The sequence below is a fragment of the Meriones unguiculatus genome, chromosome 1 (assembly GCF_030254825.1).
Source record: "Meriones unguiculatus strain TT.TT164.6M chromosome 1, Bangor_MerUng_6.1, whole genome shotgun sequence".
NCBI lineage: Eukaryota > Metazoa > Chordata > Mammalia > Rodentia > Muridae > Meriones > Meriones unguiculatus.
In genome coordinates this window covers 198,036,410-198,056,187 of record NC_083349.1, presented here as the reverse complement: position 1 = coordinate 198,056,187, position 19,778 = coordinate 198,036,410, and the positions used below count along the sequence as shown (strand labels likewise).

At 41.0% G+C, this 19,778-nt stretch overlaps 1 protein-coding gene across 3 annotated transcripts; it reads right to left on the bottom strand.

The window, feature by feature from the left end:
- Window positions 1-2,508: 2,508 nt before the first annotated feature.
- Window positions 2,509-11,714, bottom strand: LOC110563178 (zinc finger protein 883-like). 3 transcript variants are annotated; one of them, XM_021660169.2, is made up of 4 exons: window positions 11,532-11,714; window positions 10,913-10,954; window positions 8,984-9,110; window positions 2,509-4,935 (listed from the first exon to the last, which is right to left on the bottom strand). In XM_021660169.2, the coding sequence occupies exons 1-4, from the start codon at window positions 11,616-11,618 to the stop codon at window positions 3,146-3,148; spliced, it is 2,046 nt and encodes a 681-aa protein (XP_021515844.1). In that variant the 5' UTR covers window positions 11,619-11,714; the 3' UTR covers window positions 2,509-3,145. The 3 variants fall into 3 exon arrangements, with proteins under 3 accessions (XP_021515844.1, XP_021515845.1, XP_060231648.1); XM_021660170.2 differs by having other exon boundaries at window positions 10,913-10,951; XM_060375665.1 differs by lacking the exon at window positions 10,913-10,954.
- Between the last annotated feature and the right edge of the window lie 8,064 nt (window positions 11,715-19,778).

The window sequence follows — 19,778 nt, the reverse complement described above, 5'->3', positions numbered from 1 at the left end:
TCATATAGGCAACATTAGCAAACCTAAAAACAATGCCCAATGAGAATATAATTAGAAATGGGCACTTTATGATTCCCTTCAAAAGCAATTCTAAAAAGCTATAAATTAAAAGAAAGCAAGTTATTATAAAAGAAAGCAAGTCACCATGGAAAACCTTATACAAGAGAAGAAAAATTCTGGATAGGAACATCATTGAGATCATGATAGTTTCATGGATAGTTTTATGTTCAATGCATATGCCATAAAAATGTACACACAAATGCACACCTGCTATACCTCACCATGTTCATTTTCCATAACCAAAGCAATGATTTACATGGGTTCAGTTACAAAGGGTTTCATTATGTCAGACTAGGGAAGGTGCAGCTTAGTTCAAGGCCACGGGAGCATGGCACAAGCTGCACACAGTTTTGTATTAAGCTCATGGGGAGCAACACCTAGAGCAGTGGTTCTCATCCCCAGCACTGAGACCCTTTAATACCTCGCTGTGGTTACCTCCAACCGTAAAATCATTTTTGATGCTACTCCATGACAATAATTTTGCTACTGTTCTGAATTGCAATGTAGACATCTGCTACAAGACTCCCAAAGGGGTTGTAACCCACAGGTTGTGAGTTTCTGAAAAAGGGGCTGGGTCTACCCCTCAAAAGCCCTGTTCCTAGTGACCAACTCCTGCCACCTGTGCCTCAACTCCCAAACACTCCACCATCTGCCAAAATAGCACTACTATATGGGAAGCAAGTGTTTTAAAACATGAGAGGCACTTCAGATTCAAACCATAAAATTTCATCCCTGCCCTCCACAGGCTCATACCCATCTTATGATGTAAAATGTATTTAGCTCAATTTCAGGAGTCTTCAGTCTTAACAGTTCCAATGCTGTTCAGAAGTCCAAAGTTTTTTCTGTGACCAAAGGTAAAGTCTTAACTGAGCCAAGAAAAACCAAAAGGAAGGTTATGTAAGTTGAAAATACAGTGGCACAGACTGAACATTCCTGTTTCAGAAAAGAAGAATTGGACCACAGAAGGGAGAAAGAGGAACAAAGAAGAGCAAAAAACAAACAAACAAAAAACTGAATGGAAAACAATAAATTCTGTAGCACCACTTCCGGGACCAGGATCACAGATGCTATCACCTGAGACCCAACAAGCTTGAGTATGCCTACCTGCAAGGCCTTATTTGTAGCTTGAACAGCCTCTGTTGGACTGAACCAGTGCTGACAGTCTTCCTCAGCAGACATCCCATGTTCCTGATATACAACATGCAATTTACTCAATTTCTCAGGCTTCATGAACCTCCCTGCCAGAGGCTTCTGTGGAAGCTGACCATGTAACACACTACTTAGCACCTCAGGATATGCTCTAGAATTGGTGAAAGCCTCCAGGTCACCCTAACTTACATTCTGCCTGCCTGTAGAAAGAGCACCATGTCAATGATACTAATACTGCCAGCTCAGGCACAGACACAATCTCCTTGGTCCACAGCTGCAGTAGCCTGCACAGCAGTAACTCGAGCCAGGAAAGGATTTCCCTAAGTAATTATTTATAAAAACTCAGCAGCACTTTAAAAGAGAGTTTTTCATTAAGTTTATAGTTTAACACCCTGGAGACCTCAAGATATATACGTATAAACATATATATATGTACATATACATATATATATACATGTACAGACACATATGTATTTTTCTGTGCCCTAGTACAAAGTGCTTGCCTTCTTTTAAACAGTGTGGTTCCCATAAACAACTATGGCTGCTTTGTCTGCAACTCTAAAACATTCTGTTCCTGGCAAACCCGCATGCTTTTGAATTTTCCTGCTCTGCTTTTTTGTTGATGGTTTTTACTGTAAATCTGGCTGTAAGTAGCCAAAAAATAATTATGTCACAGCCTGAATTCAGACTGTTAGAATTTCAGAACATAAGATATGGGAAAATTATTTTCTGTAATGCAATATCCATGGTCTCTCAAGTAATCCCCAGCTATCCTTGTTCTTATATAAAACACTTCTTATGAAAGCCCAAATTAATGTACCAGTTAGTGTTCACATTTGGCTCCCCTAATTTTACAAGTGACAAGTGACACTTGGTATCACAGACTTGGTTCTATGAAAATGTTCCCTTCAACAATCTTGGGCATCATGTCAGACTACGTGGCAATGATGCGATGAATTTAAACTATCCTAAGAGCACTGAATGTTGTACTTCCAACAACTGACCTCACTTTCAGGGTAATCTATGGTCTAAATACAAACAAAACACCTTCCTCCCAACAGGAAATAAAAAAGCGGGCATTGAGGGAAAAAGCCAGGATGGAATATCCTGCCTTGTTCCACTAAAAGTTTTAGAAAGTGACATAAACGAGAGTTACTCCTTCCCATGACAGGAGCCACACTGAGGCATGAATAGTGCGGCTTCAAAAAACCGTTCCAATCTCTGTACAAACAGGGCCTACAGCAGTAGTTTACCCACCCAAGCTGTGAATCGATACTCTTGAGTAAAAGTACACAGAGAAAACACAAAAACATAAGGCCTTTATTATTGCATGAAATGGCAGGAAGTTACTGGCTAGTGATTTGGAGCTGTCAACAGCAACAAGAATCACGTGAGACAAAAAATTAAGATATTCCTGTCTGAAGCCTCCAGCTAACCCCATACCAGGTTCTTAAGGGCAAAATACAGACCCAGACATACTCAGTGAGAAAAAGAGATTACAGTCATTGGCAAGGCACAGGCCAGTTGAGGGTTTCAGTAGGGAAGTGGGGGAGACATATGCACCCAGTGCAAGAGCAGACACAGTTTCTATGAGACATCATGGTGGTTATTTAATTCTGGCAATGGAGACAACTGTCTAAAATGTGTAGGGTCGCTCTAGAACAAACTACAAATTACACATGCCTAGAACTCATATAGTACTTTACCCCTCTGAACACGTGTGTGAGGCTCTCTACTCTGCTACAGTGAACAACAATGTAATATCCTTGGGAGGTCTAAGGGTGTTTTCAAGGGTAGGCTTCCAGGAGTTGTGATGGTCTACCTAGTGATGAAGGGTTTTTCACACTTTCTGCCTTTCTGTGGCTTTCCACACTTTCTGTCCATTCTGTAACATTTTTGGCGTTAGAAGATGCTAGACGGTTGTTCAGGCTTTCCCTCATTTGCTACATTTATAGGGTCTTTCTCCAGTGTGAAGTAACTGATGCCGAATGAGGGTAGATACTTGGCTAAAAGATTTCCCACACTGGTCACACTCATATGGCCGTTCCCCTGTGTGAATTCTTCTGTGTTGAACAAGGTTGGTAGTTCGGCTGAAGGTTTTCCCACATTCACCACATGTGTAAGGCCTTTCACCAGTATGCACTCTCTGGTGTTTAACCAAGTCAGCTCTCCGGCTAAAACACTTCCCACACTGATCACAATTATAAGGCTTGGCTTTAGTATGAATTTTCTGGTGTTCAGCAAGATTGTAGCTTTCCCTGAAGAATTTTCCACATTTGGCACACTCATAAGGCCTTTCGCCAGTGTGAGTTCTTTCATGTCGATCAAGTCTGGATTTGTATTCAAAGGCTTTCCCACATTCTTCACATTTATAAGGACTTTCTCCTGTGTGGACTCTCTGGTGTCTTACAAGAGTAGCTTTTTGGGTATAAGATTTCCCACACTGTTCACACTCATAAAATTCTGTTGTGGTGTGAATCCTACGGTGTTCAATGAGGTAGAAATACTGTTTAAAGAACTTACCACATTCTCTACATTCATAAGGCCTTTCTGAAGTGTGGGTTCTCTGGTGTTTCATGAGGGTGGCTCTTTGACGAAAGCATAGACCACATTCTCCACACTCATAAGGCTTTTCTCCAGTGTGAATTTTGGAGTGTTTAATAAGGTTGGCACTTTGGCTGAATGATTTCCCACATTCTTCACAACTATAGGGTTTTTCTCCAGTGTGAACTCTTTGATGGACAGTAAGAGTGGCTTTGTGACTAAAGGACTTTTTACACTGTCCACATTCGTAAGGCTTTTCTGAAGTGTGAGTCCTCTGGTGTGTAACCAGGCTGACGATCTGTCTAAACAATCTTCCGCAGTCGCCACATTCATATGGCCATTCTCCTGTGTGTGTTCTCTGGTGCCGAAGAAGACTCGAATGGCACCCGAAGGCTTTCCCACACTCCACACACTCATACGGTCGTTCTCCACTGTGAACTCTGCAGTGTTCACTGAGGTTGGAGCTTTGACAAAAAGACTTTCCACATTCACCACACTTATACGGTTTTTCTCCAGTATGCCGTCTTTGGTGTATTCTAAGTGTGGCTTTCTGGCCAAACAATTTTCCACAGTCATGACACTCATATGGTCTGTTTTCAGTCTGGTCTGTCTGGGATGGTGCAAGTGAGTACTTGTTTAAGTCTTGTTCACAATTGCTAGATTCAAAACCCCCCTTTTCATTGCAAACTCTTGGGTACTCTAGAAGCCTGCTTTGGGGGCTGGAAGATTGTTTATATTCCTCTGACTTAGAATTATTTTTATCACCATGAAAAGCTGTTCCACGCTTAATTCTGTTTTGTTTCTCACCACTGGGAATCGCTTCGGGTTGAAGAAGATTCCACATAACTGGGAACTTCTCTCCAGTCTTCCTACAGATGAGAGGATTCCTTGACACATGGAATACACAGCTCTTCACAAGTAAGTCCGTGTCGCCCCTTAGCCAGTTCTTGGCTCTGTGGTGCTTCTGCTTGAGGAGGTTGGTACACACCTCAGTCAAATACAATTTTTGTCCAGGCAGCTCACTCAGATGCAAGATGTCTTTCAGGACTGTGATACAGATGTCAGGTGGATGAGGCAACTGTGTGGGTACACCCTCCTTTGGAGCCTTGACCTGGGGTCCTTCCGCTAGTGAAATACTCTGTGCACAGGTTGTTTCTTCAGTCTCTGCTTCATGCCAACAAACTGAAAGGAGAGAGAACCTAGTGAGGAACACATTGACTGAGGTTGAAATTACCAATTATGTTTTAACTTCATTCTCCTTATTGAAAACACCATGAGCGGAGGCTATTTCTTTTTTAAATTTTATATGCTTAGCTTTATATTTAGACTATCTTATGATCTGTAGGATACATGAGAAAAATATTTGCCCCAGGTTTTAGCTGCTTTTCTTGCAAAGATGTAAGTTGGGTCAGTTGGAGAGAGGAAAATGACATAAAACAATTTAATCTCCCAGAGCAAATCTAACTCTCTGGCAGAGTTCTGTCTGAAAGACTAGCTTGTGTCCAGAAATCTTTTTGTAGCCAACTAAGGCGGATTTCATTTCTGTGGTTGGTGGAAAAAAAAGAAATAATATTTAAATGTTTCTATAAAAGATGAGAATAAAGACTATAGGGCAAATAGCCAGTTCTTCCTTTATAGGGAATATCTAGATGTATAAGTTAAGTAGAATAATTTCTCTAAAGCCTACATCCTTAGTCCCCTCTTCTTTTCTGGAAATTTTTGTATTTCTTTAAAAAATTTTCTGAAATGATTTACTACTTTATGTGCATTGCTGTTTTGTCTGCATATGTGTCTACATGAGGGTATCAGATTCTCTGGAGCTAGAGTTACAGTTGTGAGCTGTCCTGTGGGTGCTGTGAATTGAACTCAGTTCCTCTGGGAGAGCAACTACTGTTCTTACCTGTTGAGCCACCTCTCCAGCCCCTTATTTTTGCATTTTCATGTATTGTGTACACAAGTGTATCTGTGTATATGTGCACATACACACAGAGACTAGAGAGGGTGTCAAATTTCCTGCAGTAGACTGGTGACCTGACTTATGTGGATGCCAGGAATCAAAGTCTAGCTCTCTGTAAGAGTAACAAGTGCTTTCAATCAGGGAGCCATCTCTCCACCTACACCCACCTCCTTTTTTTTTGGTCTTCCTTCTTTTTGGTATAAAGACTGAACTGTAAGCATGCAGTTCAGTTGCTGTTGGAATAATCCAGATCCCACACTACAAACCACGTTTCCAAGAACATCAAACCATTGAAGAGAGAAATGCTTGCTCCAGAGAACTGTTCGTGATGCTTTTTGGGAGTTTTAGTGCTTCGGGAAGAGTCATACCATTTGGTCAGAGCCAAGCTGCTTCTACTGAATCATTCTGCTTCTGCTGACATGTGCTGCTGCTGCTATTTTACTAGACTGCTGACATCCCGACAACTGACTTTGGTAATCCTCAAAGAAACCACTGACCGTTATCAGCATGACATAGATAAAAGAGGTCCTCAGCCCCTTTCCCTATTAATCTCCTACCTAAGGTCAGGTTGTTGGAAGGGAGGAAAAGGCATTTAAGAACTTTAAATAAAATAGGTATTTGAAATATCTAAGCCTACACAAACAGGCTAAAAGAATTCATAACTAGCCGATCAACTCTGAACAAAATATGGGAAGCAATACTTTGCAATGAAGAGAAATAATTATTGCCAAGAGACACAGAATACAAATAATAACTCAATGACTGTAATCAATGTACACCTTTCAATAACTTTAAATATCAACATCTTCAACTCTTCAATCAAAAGACACAGGCTGCTTACTGGATCAAAAACTAAACAAACAAAAATCCATCTTTCTGTTGTCTACAATAAACTCATCTCAGTTTTTAAAGGTAGGTACCACCTTCAAGTGAAAGTTAGGGAAAATGTACTACAATTAAAGGGGACCAGGAAGCAAGTAAGAATTGCTACAGGAATATCTGACAAACTTTAAACTAAAACTGTCCTTAAGTGACAAATTAGACTTCATTCTAATCTACAGAACGATTACCAGGAAGACATTACTATCCTAAACATTTATGTACCAAGGTAAATTTTTAGAATTAAAGACAGGTAAGCACCAATCCATTATTAGTAGGTAGTTTCCAGACCCCACTTTCTCCACTGATAAGTTATCTGACAAAAAAACAGAGAAACATCACCATTAAGTGACATCATACATCAAATGGACTTAATAGATATCTACAGAATATTTCACCAAACACAAAAGAATATTCATTTCTCAGCAGCCTATGAGAGCTTCTCTAACATAGACTATGTCCTTAGATATAAAACACATTTTAATAATTCCAGGAAAATAGAAATAACTTTGTACATCTGTGTGCATAAAACAATAAAACTTCAAACTGACAGCAAACAAATCTCTATTAAGCACACAAATTCAATGAGACTAAATGCACTATTGAATGTTGGGCAGGCCAAAGAAGAAATTAAAAAAAATTCTGGAACTAAATGAAAATAAAATCACAACACAACAAAACCTCTGGGACACATTAAAACTGTCCTATGAGGAAAGCGTGCCTACATTAAAAAAATTTAAAAAAGGGCACAAATAAATGACTTAATGAAGGCAACTCAAGAATTTAGAAAAACAAGAATACAAACCAAGATACAATAGATGGCAAGAAATAAGCATAAAGAAATTAATGAAACAGCAATAAAGACAACACTACAAAGATTTACAGACCTTGATTCAAATAAACAAAGAAAGTGAGGACTCAAATTAGCAAAATCAGAAATGAACAGGGAAATATTACTACAGATACCAAAGTAACTCAGAGCATTACAAGAAAATACTAAAAAAACCTGCATTTAAGTGGAAGAAGTCTTTTAACTTGTGTGATCTATCTGAACTCCTGCTAGATAAACTGAATTACCGGAGACCAGTAGCTACTTGGGAAGACAGAGAAGTTATAAAAGCCTAGATCCCATAATTACTTTCTGTTTGGTTAGCATATAGGTTACTTTCCATTGCTGTGATAAAACCAAAGCAACTTATAGAAGGAAGGATTTATTACAGTTCCAGAGGGACGAGACTCCCTGATAGCATGGTGGCTGGAACATGATGGCTCATACCTCACACTGGAAGCAGGAAATATTTCACACAACACACTCACATCATAATACTGTCAGACACCCTGCAGATTCCTGGCTTGATATGACATCCCTGATACCATACCCTATATTAGCTGTTACTCATGAGGAGCAGGGAACTGCTGAGACCATCTTGACATGTCCACCTTGTGAAAGAAATCAGGACTTTCCCCACACCCCCAGTTGTTCAACTACATAGAAAATGGACAATATAAGTCCAAAAGAAAGACAAGATAGATGGGTGGTAAAAAACAGTCAGTATTTAGAGAGGCCTAGATAGAGGGTCTTGTACTACAGTACAGTCACATAAGCGGCAACCATCACAGCACACAGAATTCCTCAAGGAGGCAGGGATCAGACATCAGCTAGATGGGGCAGAACTTGGAGTAAAAGGAATTATGGATCTGAACATGGTCATCTGACTAAGAAAGGGGCAATGTCAGTTTAGAGGCTGTGGTTACTGTTAACTGTTAACTTGACACAATGCTGAATGGCCTGGGAGAAGGGCCTCCTAGCATGTCTGTGGGGGAACATCTTGATTACACTAATTGAAGTACAGACCTGCCACTATGAGTGGCACTATTCCTTGGGCTTGGGGTCCTGGGCAAACTTCAAATGAGAAAGTGAAGTGAGCTGAGCAATGGCATGCATTAAGTCGTTGTTCTCTGCTTTTAACTGTGGACGTAATGTGACCAGTTTTTTTTCAAACTCCTGATGCCATGACTTCTCTGTCAGATGGACTACAGCCTGAAACTGTTGAGCCTAAATAAACCCTTTCTCCTTTATCAACTAAGACAGACAGACCCATTACCCTGTTTGCAGGACTTTTGTCACGCAGACATTTTTATGAATGCTGTGGGGTGATATGAGTCAGGGCTGCTTAGGGCAGCGCACACAGCTTAGCCAGAAGTATAAGTCCATGATGGAAGAGTGGAGGTATGGTGGCTGAAGCAGGAGGGCTCACATCTCAAACTGCACACCTGCCAAGAAGGTAGGAAAGTCAATAGGGTCTATAATTTAGCTGTGGAAAGGGCGGACCTGGCTCTGAGAGAAAGAGAAAGGTGGGAACCATGACACAGGGGTGAGCATGAGGACCTTACCCAGTGAGGTTATAAGTGTAAAGTTCTCCAGCATCACATCAAGATACAGTAGCCTCTGAGCTTCATCCAGGAGCTCCCACTCTTCTAGGGAGAAGTAAACAGCCACATCCTCAAAGGTCACACAGCCCTGTCATGGAGACAAGCCACTCAATGACCAACTTCTTTTACGATTTCTGGTTTATGCACCCATACATCCTTCCTTTGCACACTCTCTTCCTAAGACAATAAAAAGGTCCAAAACATGGAGGCTTACTGGTCACTGTATTCCCAGATTACTATGTCCTCCCACTGCAATCAAAGAAGGGTGAGGAGGGAGTAGCTATGCATTTTGGATCTGACAATACAGGGATATCAAAAGGATGTAGGCCTTTAGGGTGGGAGAGGGTGGAGCACAAAAATCACAGTGAGGTTTGTTTTTTTTTTTAATGGCTTTTTGCCTTAAGCAAGAGGTGGTGAGTTTTGATTCCTGTGAAACATAATATATTTCCCTTGCATATGGTAGGTCTCTCTGTACCTGTTATACCACAGAGAACAGAAGTTGGAGCACCCACTCTTAATCAAGCCAGTCCATAATTACTCATGTACTAAGGCAAGGGACCCTATCACATCTGCTTCCTTGCTAAGTCACGGAGTCCTAATGCAACGGTTTTCTTGCTTGTGGTTAGAAGCAGAGACCCATTTCCTGCTATCGAAGGAGTACAAAATGCCTACCAAACAAAAGAAAAGCGTGTGTATATGTGTCTGGGTGGATCACCTAGAACCCAAGATAATTCCAAACACAGAGATAATGGTACTCAGCAATCAATGTTCCTCTTCATGTACTTGAAGGGTTTAGAAAGCTTATTAATAAACTGTTCTTTGAGCTCTTCTCCCATCTTTAACTTTTTAATGAACAGAGATGAAGAACTCAGAGTCTGGCTGGCATGACTTTTGTCCCTATGGAAGAAATCCCTGAGTGATCTTCAATGCCACCTCAACAGCCACAGGCTTCTCTAACAGAGCTCTGCCTAGCCACAGAGGTCCTCTTCTCCAGACATACTCAAGGGTGAAGACCTGTGCCCTCGAGCTCTCAGTCTGAATGAAACTCTTCACTCTTCAGATGATTCAAGAGTCCCTCCAAAATGCCGGTGAGGTGTGTATGTGTGTGTGAGCTGACACTCATACTAACAACTGTGTCGTGGCACCTTAGTGCCCCTAAGTTTTAATTGAATTTATTTATTTTTACCTAAATTAAGTCCCATGTTTCCTATGGAAGCTTTGGCCAGCTACCAGATCAGCAACATTCTCCCATGGTTCCTACAGCTCCTTTACTTATTCAGGTCTGCTAATGGCATCTACATCCCCAGCTAGGCGGGAAGGAGTTAGGACAGCCGTTAGAACATGAAGGAGTAAAGAATAAAAAATAAAACAAAAATGACCCAATTCTATCTCTTATGCTTAATTTTACCCAGAGTTTCAGATCTGTGTAACTAGCTATTGGCTGGCATCCTAGCCAATTGGATTTTGAAATCTCAGTTTCCCTATTTATTTATTTATTTATTCATTCGTTCGTTCTGTATGTGTTTGTGTGTGTATGTGTATGTATGTGGGTGTACATGTGGAAACCAGGGGACAGTTTTAAGGAGTTATTTCTCTCTTTTTACCATGTAGGTTCTGGGGCTTGACATAGGTCCTCTGGCTTGGTAGCAAGTGCTGAGCCATTTTACCAATTGTTCTGTCTTTCTTAGGGTCTCACTATATAGCCCAGGCTGGCTTTGAACTGGTGATCCTCTTGCCTGTGTCCTCCCAAGTGTTGAGATTATAGGGGTATGACTTCATACTAGAATTTACATTCCACTCTTAAGAAGCCCCACAAAAATGAATTCTACTGCCAACATGAGACAAAGAGTGGGGCCACACTGGTGAGGTTCTGGAACACTCTCCACTCACCTGTGCACAGATCATAGGCATTTCTGTAGATCTGGGAATCTGCTGGAAGAAAGTTGTAAGGGTCAAGGACCATGGTACAGTTTAACGGGCTCAGGCCTCCCTGTGACCCCTGTCCAGTCCCGGATCTCCATGGCCTTTGTATGTCTAGATTATCTCTAAAGCTAAGTGCACAATGCTGAGTCATACCAGCTGTGGGATGTTGCACAAAGTTTAACCTTCCTAGGGCTCCGTATATCCCCTTCAAGTCCGCTCTAGCTACGTGCAGCTTTTGGGATATTTTGAGTAGCTTCTGACCACATTTATCTTCCATTCGGTCCCGTTGGCTCCCATGTCCCTGAAGACATAGGTAATAGTTTCACCTTGTCATTTTTAGGCTAGAATGCTCCCGGTTCAAGCGCCTAAACAGGACATTACCCACACAAATCAACCATTCAATCTCTTGGTCCTACTCTCCCATGCCCCATTACACCAGTTGTGAGAAATAGGGACCCCACCCACGGGCTTGGCACGGTTAAACACTCAGGGACTTCTTCCACAGGGACATGAGCTGAGCGGTAGCCCTCAATGGGCTTAGTGCTCAAGTGTCTAGGGTGGGGAGCGCCTAGCGTGCAGCACTCACCTGAGCCGGGTGCTTCAGCGCCGCCATCGGACTCTGACGATGGCGCAGGGACCCTCGCGTGGGCACCACCGCTGCCGATGGTCTCATTGGCTGTCACCCCGCATCAGCTCGTTCTCTTTCCAAGAGTTCAACTTGAGGATCCTAAATCTCAGATTTCTCTACCAATCTCCCCAAGGGAAGTTATACCACAGACAGGACGCAATGCAGGAAGTCCCGCCCAGTATCTGCAGACCCTGCCAGGCAAAAGCTGCCCTCTTTGGCTCAGCATTTTGCCACTCTGCTTTTGGCATTGTGGGTAACGTAGTTCCTATTGCTCAGGCGTGAAACACCATCAAACCAGAGTCCATCCTCAGAAGGATCTTTATTTCCGAATACTTCTTCAGTAAAGGAAGAGTGGGGATTTTATTTGGGAAAAACTATACGTATTCATAATGGAAAGCAATCCAAATGCTGGCACATCTCTGACCAGGCTTAGTGAAGGAATATGTTGCTACTCAAGGAAAGAGTTTTGACATATTGTGGAGTGTTTTAAACTGAGATAATTTAGCTCAAATTTAAAAAATTAAAATGACAGACAGGAAAATCTATACACGCCTCCTTTGCAAGGTTTTGTAAGCCACTCTGTGTTTTGAGTGAATGAGTAGAGTAAGCCAAACTAAGAAAGTAAATACTGAAAGAGAAATACCAAAACATCATATTGGGAGCTGAAAATATCCAGCAGAAACCGGTTGGGGGAGCCCCTTTACAAGGCTGCCAGCTGGAGGTCCTAATGGGAGGGCACCAGACAGAGCAAGCTCTCCTTAGGAAATACCAAACAGCATCTTACCGAGACAACACTATCAAATCAGGTATTCACAACATCTAGAAGAAGCTCACTAGAGAAAGTGAGGCAGTAGCAGGAGTTCACGACTGAGCTTTCTCCCCAAGAATGAGCTTCACACGATCGAATTTCTCTTTCTCACTGCAAGAATTTATTAATTTATTATTTGTTTCTTTGTTTTGAGACAAGGTATTGTGTAATGAGCCTTGCTGGCCGGAAACTCATTGTGTAAACCAGGCTGGTCTCTAACTCAAAGAAATCCTCCTGCTTCTGGAGGACTGGGATTAAAGGCATGCACCATGATTCCAGGCACATTACAGACATTTTTTGTATCATAGGAGAAACAGTAGCAGAGTTTGTTGGAAAGGTTCACTTTATAGCTGTGTTAAAGGATACATGGTTTTACTGTCAGGCTTTTGCTCTTCTCTTTGAAGGAAAATGAAGCTATGACCACTCCAAGGTATGGTTGAAGAGAAGGTTTTTTTTTTTTTTTTTTTTTATTGTAAACTTGAAGGACACTACAGCCAGAGAACTCTTGATTGGTCTAGACTGAGACAAGAAAGATGGAGAGAGGAAGAGAAGGATGGAGCAAGCAGACCAAGAGAGGAGAGTGTGCCAAGAGACTATGTGCCTGAATTGGTCTGAATGGCAGGTTTTTTTTTTTAATTAAATTCTTTTTTTAATTTAATTTTATTTTATTAATTACACTTTATTCCCAAATAAGATTTTTTCCTCCCATAAGCCCCTCCCTCCGCCCCTCCCGATTCCACACTCCCTCCCCCTTCTTCACGTATGCCCCTCCCCAAGTCCACTGATAGGGGAGGTCCTCCTCTCCTCCCTTCTGATCTTAGTCTATCAGATCTCATCAGAAGTGGCTGCATTGTCATCTTCTGTGGCCCAGTAAGGCTGCTCTCCCCTCAGGGGGAGGTGATCAAAGAGCAGGCCAATCAGGTTGTGTCGGAGGCAGCCCCTCTTCCCATTACTATGTAACCCACTTAGACACTAAACTGCCATGGATTAAAGCTGCGCAGGGGTTCTAGGTTATCTCCATGCCTGGTACTTGGTTGGAGTATGGGTCTCTGGAAAGACCCCTGTGTTCAAATTTTCTGATTCTGCTGCTATCCTTGTGGAGTTCCTGTTCTCTCCTTAACCTACTATTTCCCACTTCTTATATAAAATTCCATGCACTCTGCCCAACAGTTGGCCATAAAGTCTCAGCATCTGCTTTGATAGTCTGTAGGGCAGAATCTTTCAGAGGCCCTCTGTGGCAGGTTGCTAGGTTGTTTCCTGCTTTCTTCTTCTTCTGATGTTCATCCTCTTTGCCTTTCAGGATGGGTATTGAGCGTTTTAGTCAGGGTCCTCTCTCTTGATTATTTTCTTTAGATGTACGGATTTTAGTAGGTTTATCCTATACGTCTATGTGAGTGAGTATATGCCGTGTGTGTCTTTCTGCTTCTGGGACACCTCACTCAGGATAATCCTTTCCAGGTCCCACTATTTACCTGCAAATTTCATGATTTCCTTATTTTTCATTGCAGAGTAATACTCCATTGTGTAGATGTACCACAATTTCTGCATCCATTCTTCACTTGAGGGGCAACTGCGCTGTTTCCAGCTTCTGGCTATTACAAATAAAGCTGCTACAAACATGGTTGAGCAAATGTCCTTTTTGTGTACATGAGCCTCTTTTGGATATATGCCTAGGAGCGGTATGGCTGGATCTTGAGGAAGCACTATTCCTAGTTGTCTGAGAAAGCGCCAAATTGATTTCCAAAGTGGTTGTACAAGTTTACATTCCCACCAGCAGTGGAGGAGGGTTCCCCTTTCTCCACAACCTCTCCAGCATGTATTATCACTTGAGTTTTTCATCTTGGCCATTCTGATGGGTGTAAGGTGAAATCTCAGGGTTGTTTTGATTTGAATTTCCCTGATGGCTAATGAGGTTGAGCATTTCTTTAAGTGTTTCTCTGCCATTTGATATTCCTCTACAGAGAACTCTCTGTTTAGCTCTGTTCTCCAGTTTTTAAGTGGATTACTTGGTTTGCTGCTTTTCAGCTTCTTTACTTCTTTATATATGCTGAATATTAGCCCTCTGTCAGATAAAGGGTTAGTGAAGATTCTTTCCCAATCTGTAGGCAGTCGTTTTCTTTTGATGACAGTGTTTGCTTTATAGAAGCTTTTCAGTTTCATGAGGTCCCATTTATTGATTGTTGATCTTGGAGCCTGTGCTGTTGGTGTTCTGTTCAGGAAGTTTTCCCCTGTACCAATGAGTTCTAGGGTATTTCCCCCCCTTTTTTTTCTAGCCGATTTAATATGTCTGGTTTTATGTTGAAGTTTTTGATCCACTTGGACTTCAGTTTTGTGCAGGGTGATAAGTATGGATCTATTTTCATTTTTCTACATGTAGACATCCAGTTGGACCAGCACCATTTGTTGAAGATGCTGTCTTTTTTTCCATTGTATGGTTTTGGCATCTTTGTCAAAAATCAGGTGTCCATAAGTGTGTGGGTTTATTTCTGGGTCTTCTGTTCAGTTCCATTGATCCACCATTCTGTTTCTATGCCAGTACCATGCAGTGTTTGTAACTGTTGCTCTATAGTACAGCTTAAGATCAGGGATGGAGATACCGCCAGAAGATCTTTTATTATAAAGGATTGTTTTAGCAATTCTGGGTTTCTTGTTATTCCATATGAAGTTGAGAACTTTCTTTCCAGGTCTGTAAAGAATTGTGTTGGCAATTTGATGGGAATTGCATTGAATCTGTAGATTGCTTTTGGTAAGATGCCCATTTTTACTATGTTAATCCTGCCAAGCCATGAGCATGGGAGATCTTTCCATCTTCTCATAACTTCTTCTAATTCTTTCTTCAGAGATTTGAAATTTTTTTCATACAAGTCTTTGACTTGCTTGGTTAGGGTTACACCAAGGTACTTTATGTCATTTGTGGCTATTGTGAAGGGTGTTGTTTCCCTAATTTTTTCTCATCCCTTTTGTCTTTTGTATACAGGAGGGCTACTGATTTTTTTGAGTTAATTTTGTATCCGGCCCCTTTGCTGAAGGTATTTATCAGCTGTAGGAGTTCCCTGGTAGAGTTTTTGGGGTCACTCACATATAATATCATATCATCTGTAAATAATGATAATTTGACTGCTTCCTTTCCAATCTGTATCTCCTTGATCTCCTTCAACTGTCTTATTGCTCTAGCAAGGACTTCCAGCACTATGTTGAAGAGATATGGAGAGAGTAGGCAGCCTTGTCTTGTCCCTGATTTCAGTGGGATTGCTTTAAATTTGTCTCCGTTCAGTTTGATGTTGGTTATAGGCTTGCTGTATATTAAATTCTTTATTAATTACCCTTTATTCACTTTGTATCTCCCCTGTGGTTCCCTCCCTTCTCCTGTCCCAATCCCTCCCTTCCTTCACCCTCTGCATGCATGCCCCTCTCCAAGTCCACTGATAGGGGAGGTCTTCTTTTCCTTCCTTCTGATCCTAGTCAATTAGGTCTCATCAGGAGTGGCTGCATTGTCTTCTTCTGTGGCCTGGTAATGCTGCTTCCCCCTCAGGGGGAGGTAATTAAAGAGCAGGCCAATCAGTTCATGTCAGAGACAGTCCCTGTTCCTATTACAAGGGAACCCACTTGGATACTGAACTGCCATGGGCTACATTTGTGCAGGGGTCTTAGGTTATCTCCATGCATAGTCCTTGGTTCCAGTATCAGCCTCAGAAAAGACCCCTGTGCTCAGATTTTTTGGTTCTGTTGCTTTCCTTGTGCAGCTCCTGTCCTCTCCAGATCTTACAGTTTCCCACTTCTTTCATAAGATTCCCTGCACTCTGCCCAAAAGTTACCCATAAGTCTCAGCATCTGCATTGATAGTCTGCAGGGCAGAGCCTTTCATAAATCCTCTGTGTCAGGCTCTTGACTTGTTCCCTCTTTTCTCCTTCTGATGTCCATCCTTTTGCCTTTCTGGATAGAAATTGAGCATTATAGCAAGAGTCCTCTCTCTTGATTAGTTTCTTTAGGTGTACAGATTTTAGTAGGTTTATAGTATATTATATGTTTATATGAGTCAGTATATACCGTGTGCATCTTTCTGCTACTGGGATAGCTCACTCAGATGATCTTTTCCAGATCCCACCATTTACCTGCAAATTTCATGATTTCCTTGTGTGTGTGTGTGTGTGTGTGTTTTTATTGCTGAGTAATATTCCATTGTGTAGATGTAACACAATTAGTGCAGCCATTCCTCCACTGCGGGGCATCTGGGCTGTTTCCAGCTTCTGGCTATTACAAATAAGGCTGCTACAAACATGTTTGAGCAAATGTCCTTATTATGTACTTGAGTCTCTTTTGGGTATATGCCTAGGAGTGCTATAGCTGGATCTTGAAGAAGCGCTATTCCTAGTTGTCTGAGAAAGCACTAGATTGATTTCCAGAGTGGTTGTACAAGTTTACACTCCCCCCAGCAGTGAAGGAGGGTTCCCCTTTCTCCACAACTTCTCCTGCATGTGTTGTCACTTGAGTTTTTGATCTTAGCCATTCTGATGGGTGTAAGGTGAAATCTTAGGGTCATTTTTATTTGCATTTCCCTGATGGCTAATGAGGATGAGCATTTCTTTAAGTATTTCTCTGCCACTCGATATTCCTCTATTGAGAATTCTCTGTTTATCTCTGTACTCCATTCTTTTTAATTGGATTACTTGATTTTTTTGCTGTTTAACTTCTTGAGTTCTTTATTTATACTGGATATTAGTCCTCTGTCAGATATAGGGTTGGTGAAGATTCTTTCCCAATCTGTAAGTTGTCGCTTTGTTCTGATGACAGTGTCCTTTGCTTTACAGAAGCTTTTCAGTTTCATGAGGTTCCATTTATTGATTGTTGCTCTTAGAGCCTGTGCTGTTGGTATTCTGTTCAGGAAGTTGTCTCCTGTGCCAATGAGTTCAAGGATTTTCCCCACTTTTTCTTCTAAGCAGTTTAGTGTGTCTGGTTTTATGTTGAGGTCTTTGATCCACTTGGACTTTAGTTTTGTGCAGGGTGATAAATATGGATCTATTTGTGTTTTTCTATATGTAGACATACAGTTAGACCAGCACTATTTGTTGAAGATGCTGTCTTTTTTCCATTGAATGGTTTTGTCATCTTTGTCAAAAATCAGGTGTCCATAGGTGTGTGGGTTTATTTCTGGGTCTTCTATTCGATTCCATTGATTTAACAGTCTGTTTCTATGCCAGTACCATGCAGTTATTATTATTGTTGCTCTACAGCTTGAGATCAGGGATGGAGATACCTCCTGAAGATCTTTTACTGTAGAGAATTGTTTTAGCAATTCTGGGTTCCTTGTTGTTCTATAAGAAAGTGCGAATTTTTCTTTCCAGGTCTGTAAATAATTGTGTTGGCAATTTGATGGGAATTGCATTGAATTTGTAGATTGCTTTTTGGTAAGATGGCCATATTTAGTATATTAATCCTCTGAATGGCAGGTTTATATAGGGAAGAGAAGCTTGGGGAAGGGACATGAAGTGCCTGGGCTGGAGAGGTTTAGGGAAGGGGACAAAATGCCTAGAGAAGCCACATGTACTGAATAAGCCTAGAAGCCAAGCATATACTCATTATTATTTTTATTGGCACCACAGCTAGTCACTTATCCCAGGTTACTTTGGGACTTGACACCTTCCTCATCACAGAACTGGGGGAGCAAGCAGTTCATCTTCACACAAGAGACCTCAGAAAAACACTTTCTTCTAGGTTGGTTTCAAGAGGCTCACCAAAGAAAGATTTCACAGGACTATATGTGTATATTTGTGTATGTGTTTTACTGGAGATCAAATTCAGGATCCTCCACAGCTTAGGTATGCACTAAATCACCCTATAAAGAGAAAACAAAGAAAGAAAAATGAATAATTAAAGCATGAAATAAAGAGATATATTATATAAAGATTAATTTCTGAACAATTAAATTATATTAAAACACCTCAAATAGATTAAAAAAAACATTTTTTTTTTTCTGTATCCATTCCTCAGTTCAGGGGTATCTGGGTTGTTTCCAGGTTCTGGCTATTACAAATAAAGCTGCTACAAACATGGTTGGGCAAATGTCCCTGTTATGTAATTGAAAATCTTTTGGATATATGCCTAGGAGTGGTATAGCTGAATCTTGAGGTAGCACTACTCTTAGTTGCCTGAGAAAGCACCAGATTGATTTCCAAAGTGGTTGTACAAGTTCACATTCCCACTAGCAATGGAGTAGGGTCCCCCTTTCTCCCCATCCTCTCCAGCTTGTGTTGTCACTTGAGTTATTCATCTCAGCCATTCTGATGGGTGTAAGGTGAAATCTCAGGGTTGTTTTGATGTGCATTTCCTTGATAACTAAGGATGTTGAACATTTCTTTAAGTGTTTCTCTGTCATTCAATATTCCTCTATTGAGAATTCTCTGTTTAGTTCTGTACCCATTTTTAATCAGATTGCTTGATTTGTTGCTGTTTAACTCCCTAAGTTTTTAAATATTTTGAATATTAGCCCTCTGTCAGATCCAGGGTTGGTGAAGATCCTTTCTCAATCTGTAGGCTGTCATTTTGTTCTGATGACAGTGTCCTTTGCTTTACAGAAGCTCTTCAGATTCATGAGGTCCCATTTATTGATTGTTGTTCTTAGAGCCTGTGCTGTTGGAGTTCTGTTCAGGAAGTTATCTCCTGTGCCAATGAGTTCAAGGCTCTTCCCAACTTTTTCCTCTAACAGGTTTAGTGTATCTGGTTTTATGTTGATGTCTTTGATCCACTTGGACTTTAGTTTTGTGCAGGGTGATGAATATGGATCTATTTGCATTTTTCTACATGTAGACATCCGTTTAGACCAGCACTATTTGTTGAAGATGCTATCTTTTATCCATTGTGTGATTTTGACTTCTTGGTCAAAAATCAAGTATCCATAGGGCTTGTTACTGGGTCTTCTATTCAATTACATTGATCCACCATTCTGTTTGTATGCTAGTACCATGTGGTTTTTATTACTAGTGCTCAGTAGTACAGCTTGAGATCAGGGATGGAGATACCTCCAGATGATCTGTTTTAGAACAGGATCATTTTGGAAATTCTGGGATTTTCGTTTTTCCAAATGAAGTTAAGAATTTTTCTTTCGAGGTCTGTAAAGAATTTTGTTGGTATGTTTTCAAACAGGTATTAGACTTGCTTGGTTAGAGTCACCCCAAGGTAGTTTATGTTTTCAGTGTCTATTGTGAAGGGTGTAATTTCCCTAATTTCTTTCTAATGTCTTTCATATACAAGAAGACTACTGATTTTTTTTGAGTTAATTTTGTATCCAGCCACTTTGCTGAAGGTGTTTATCAGGTGAAGTAGTTCTCTGGTAGGATTTTTGGGGTTGCTATGTATACTATCATATCATCTGCAAATAGTGATACTTTGGCTTCTTTTCT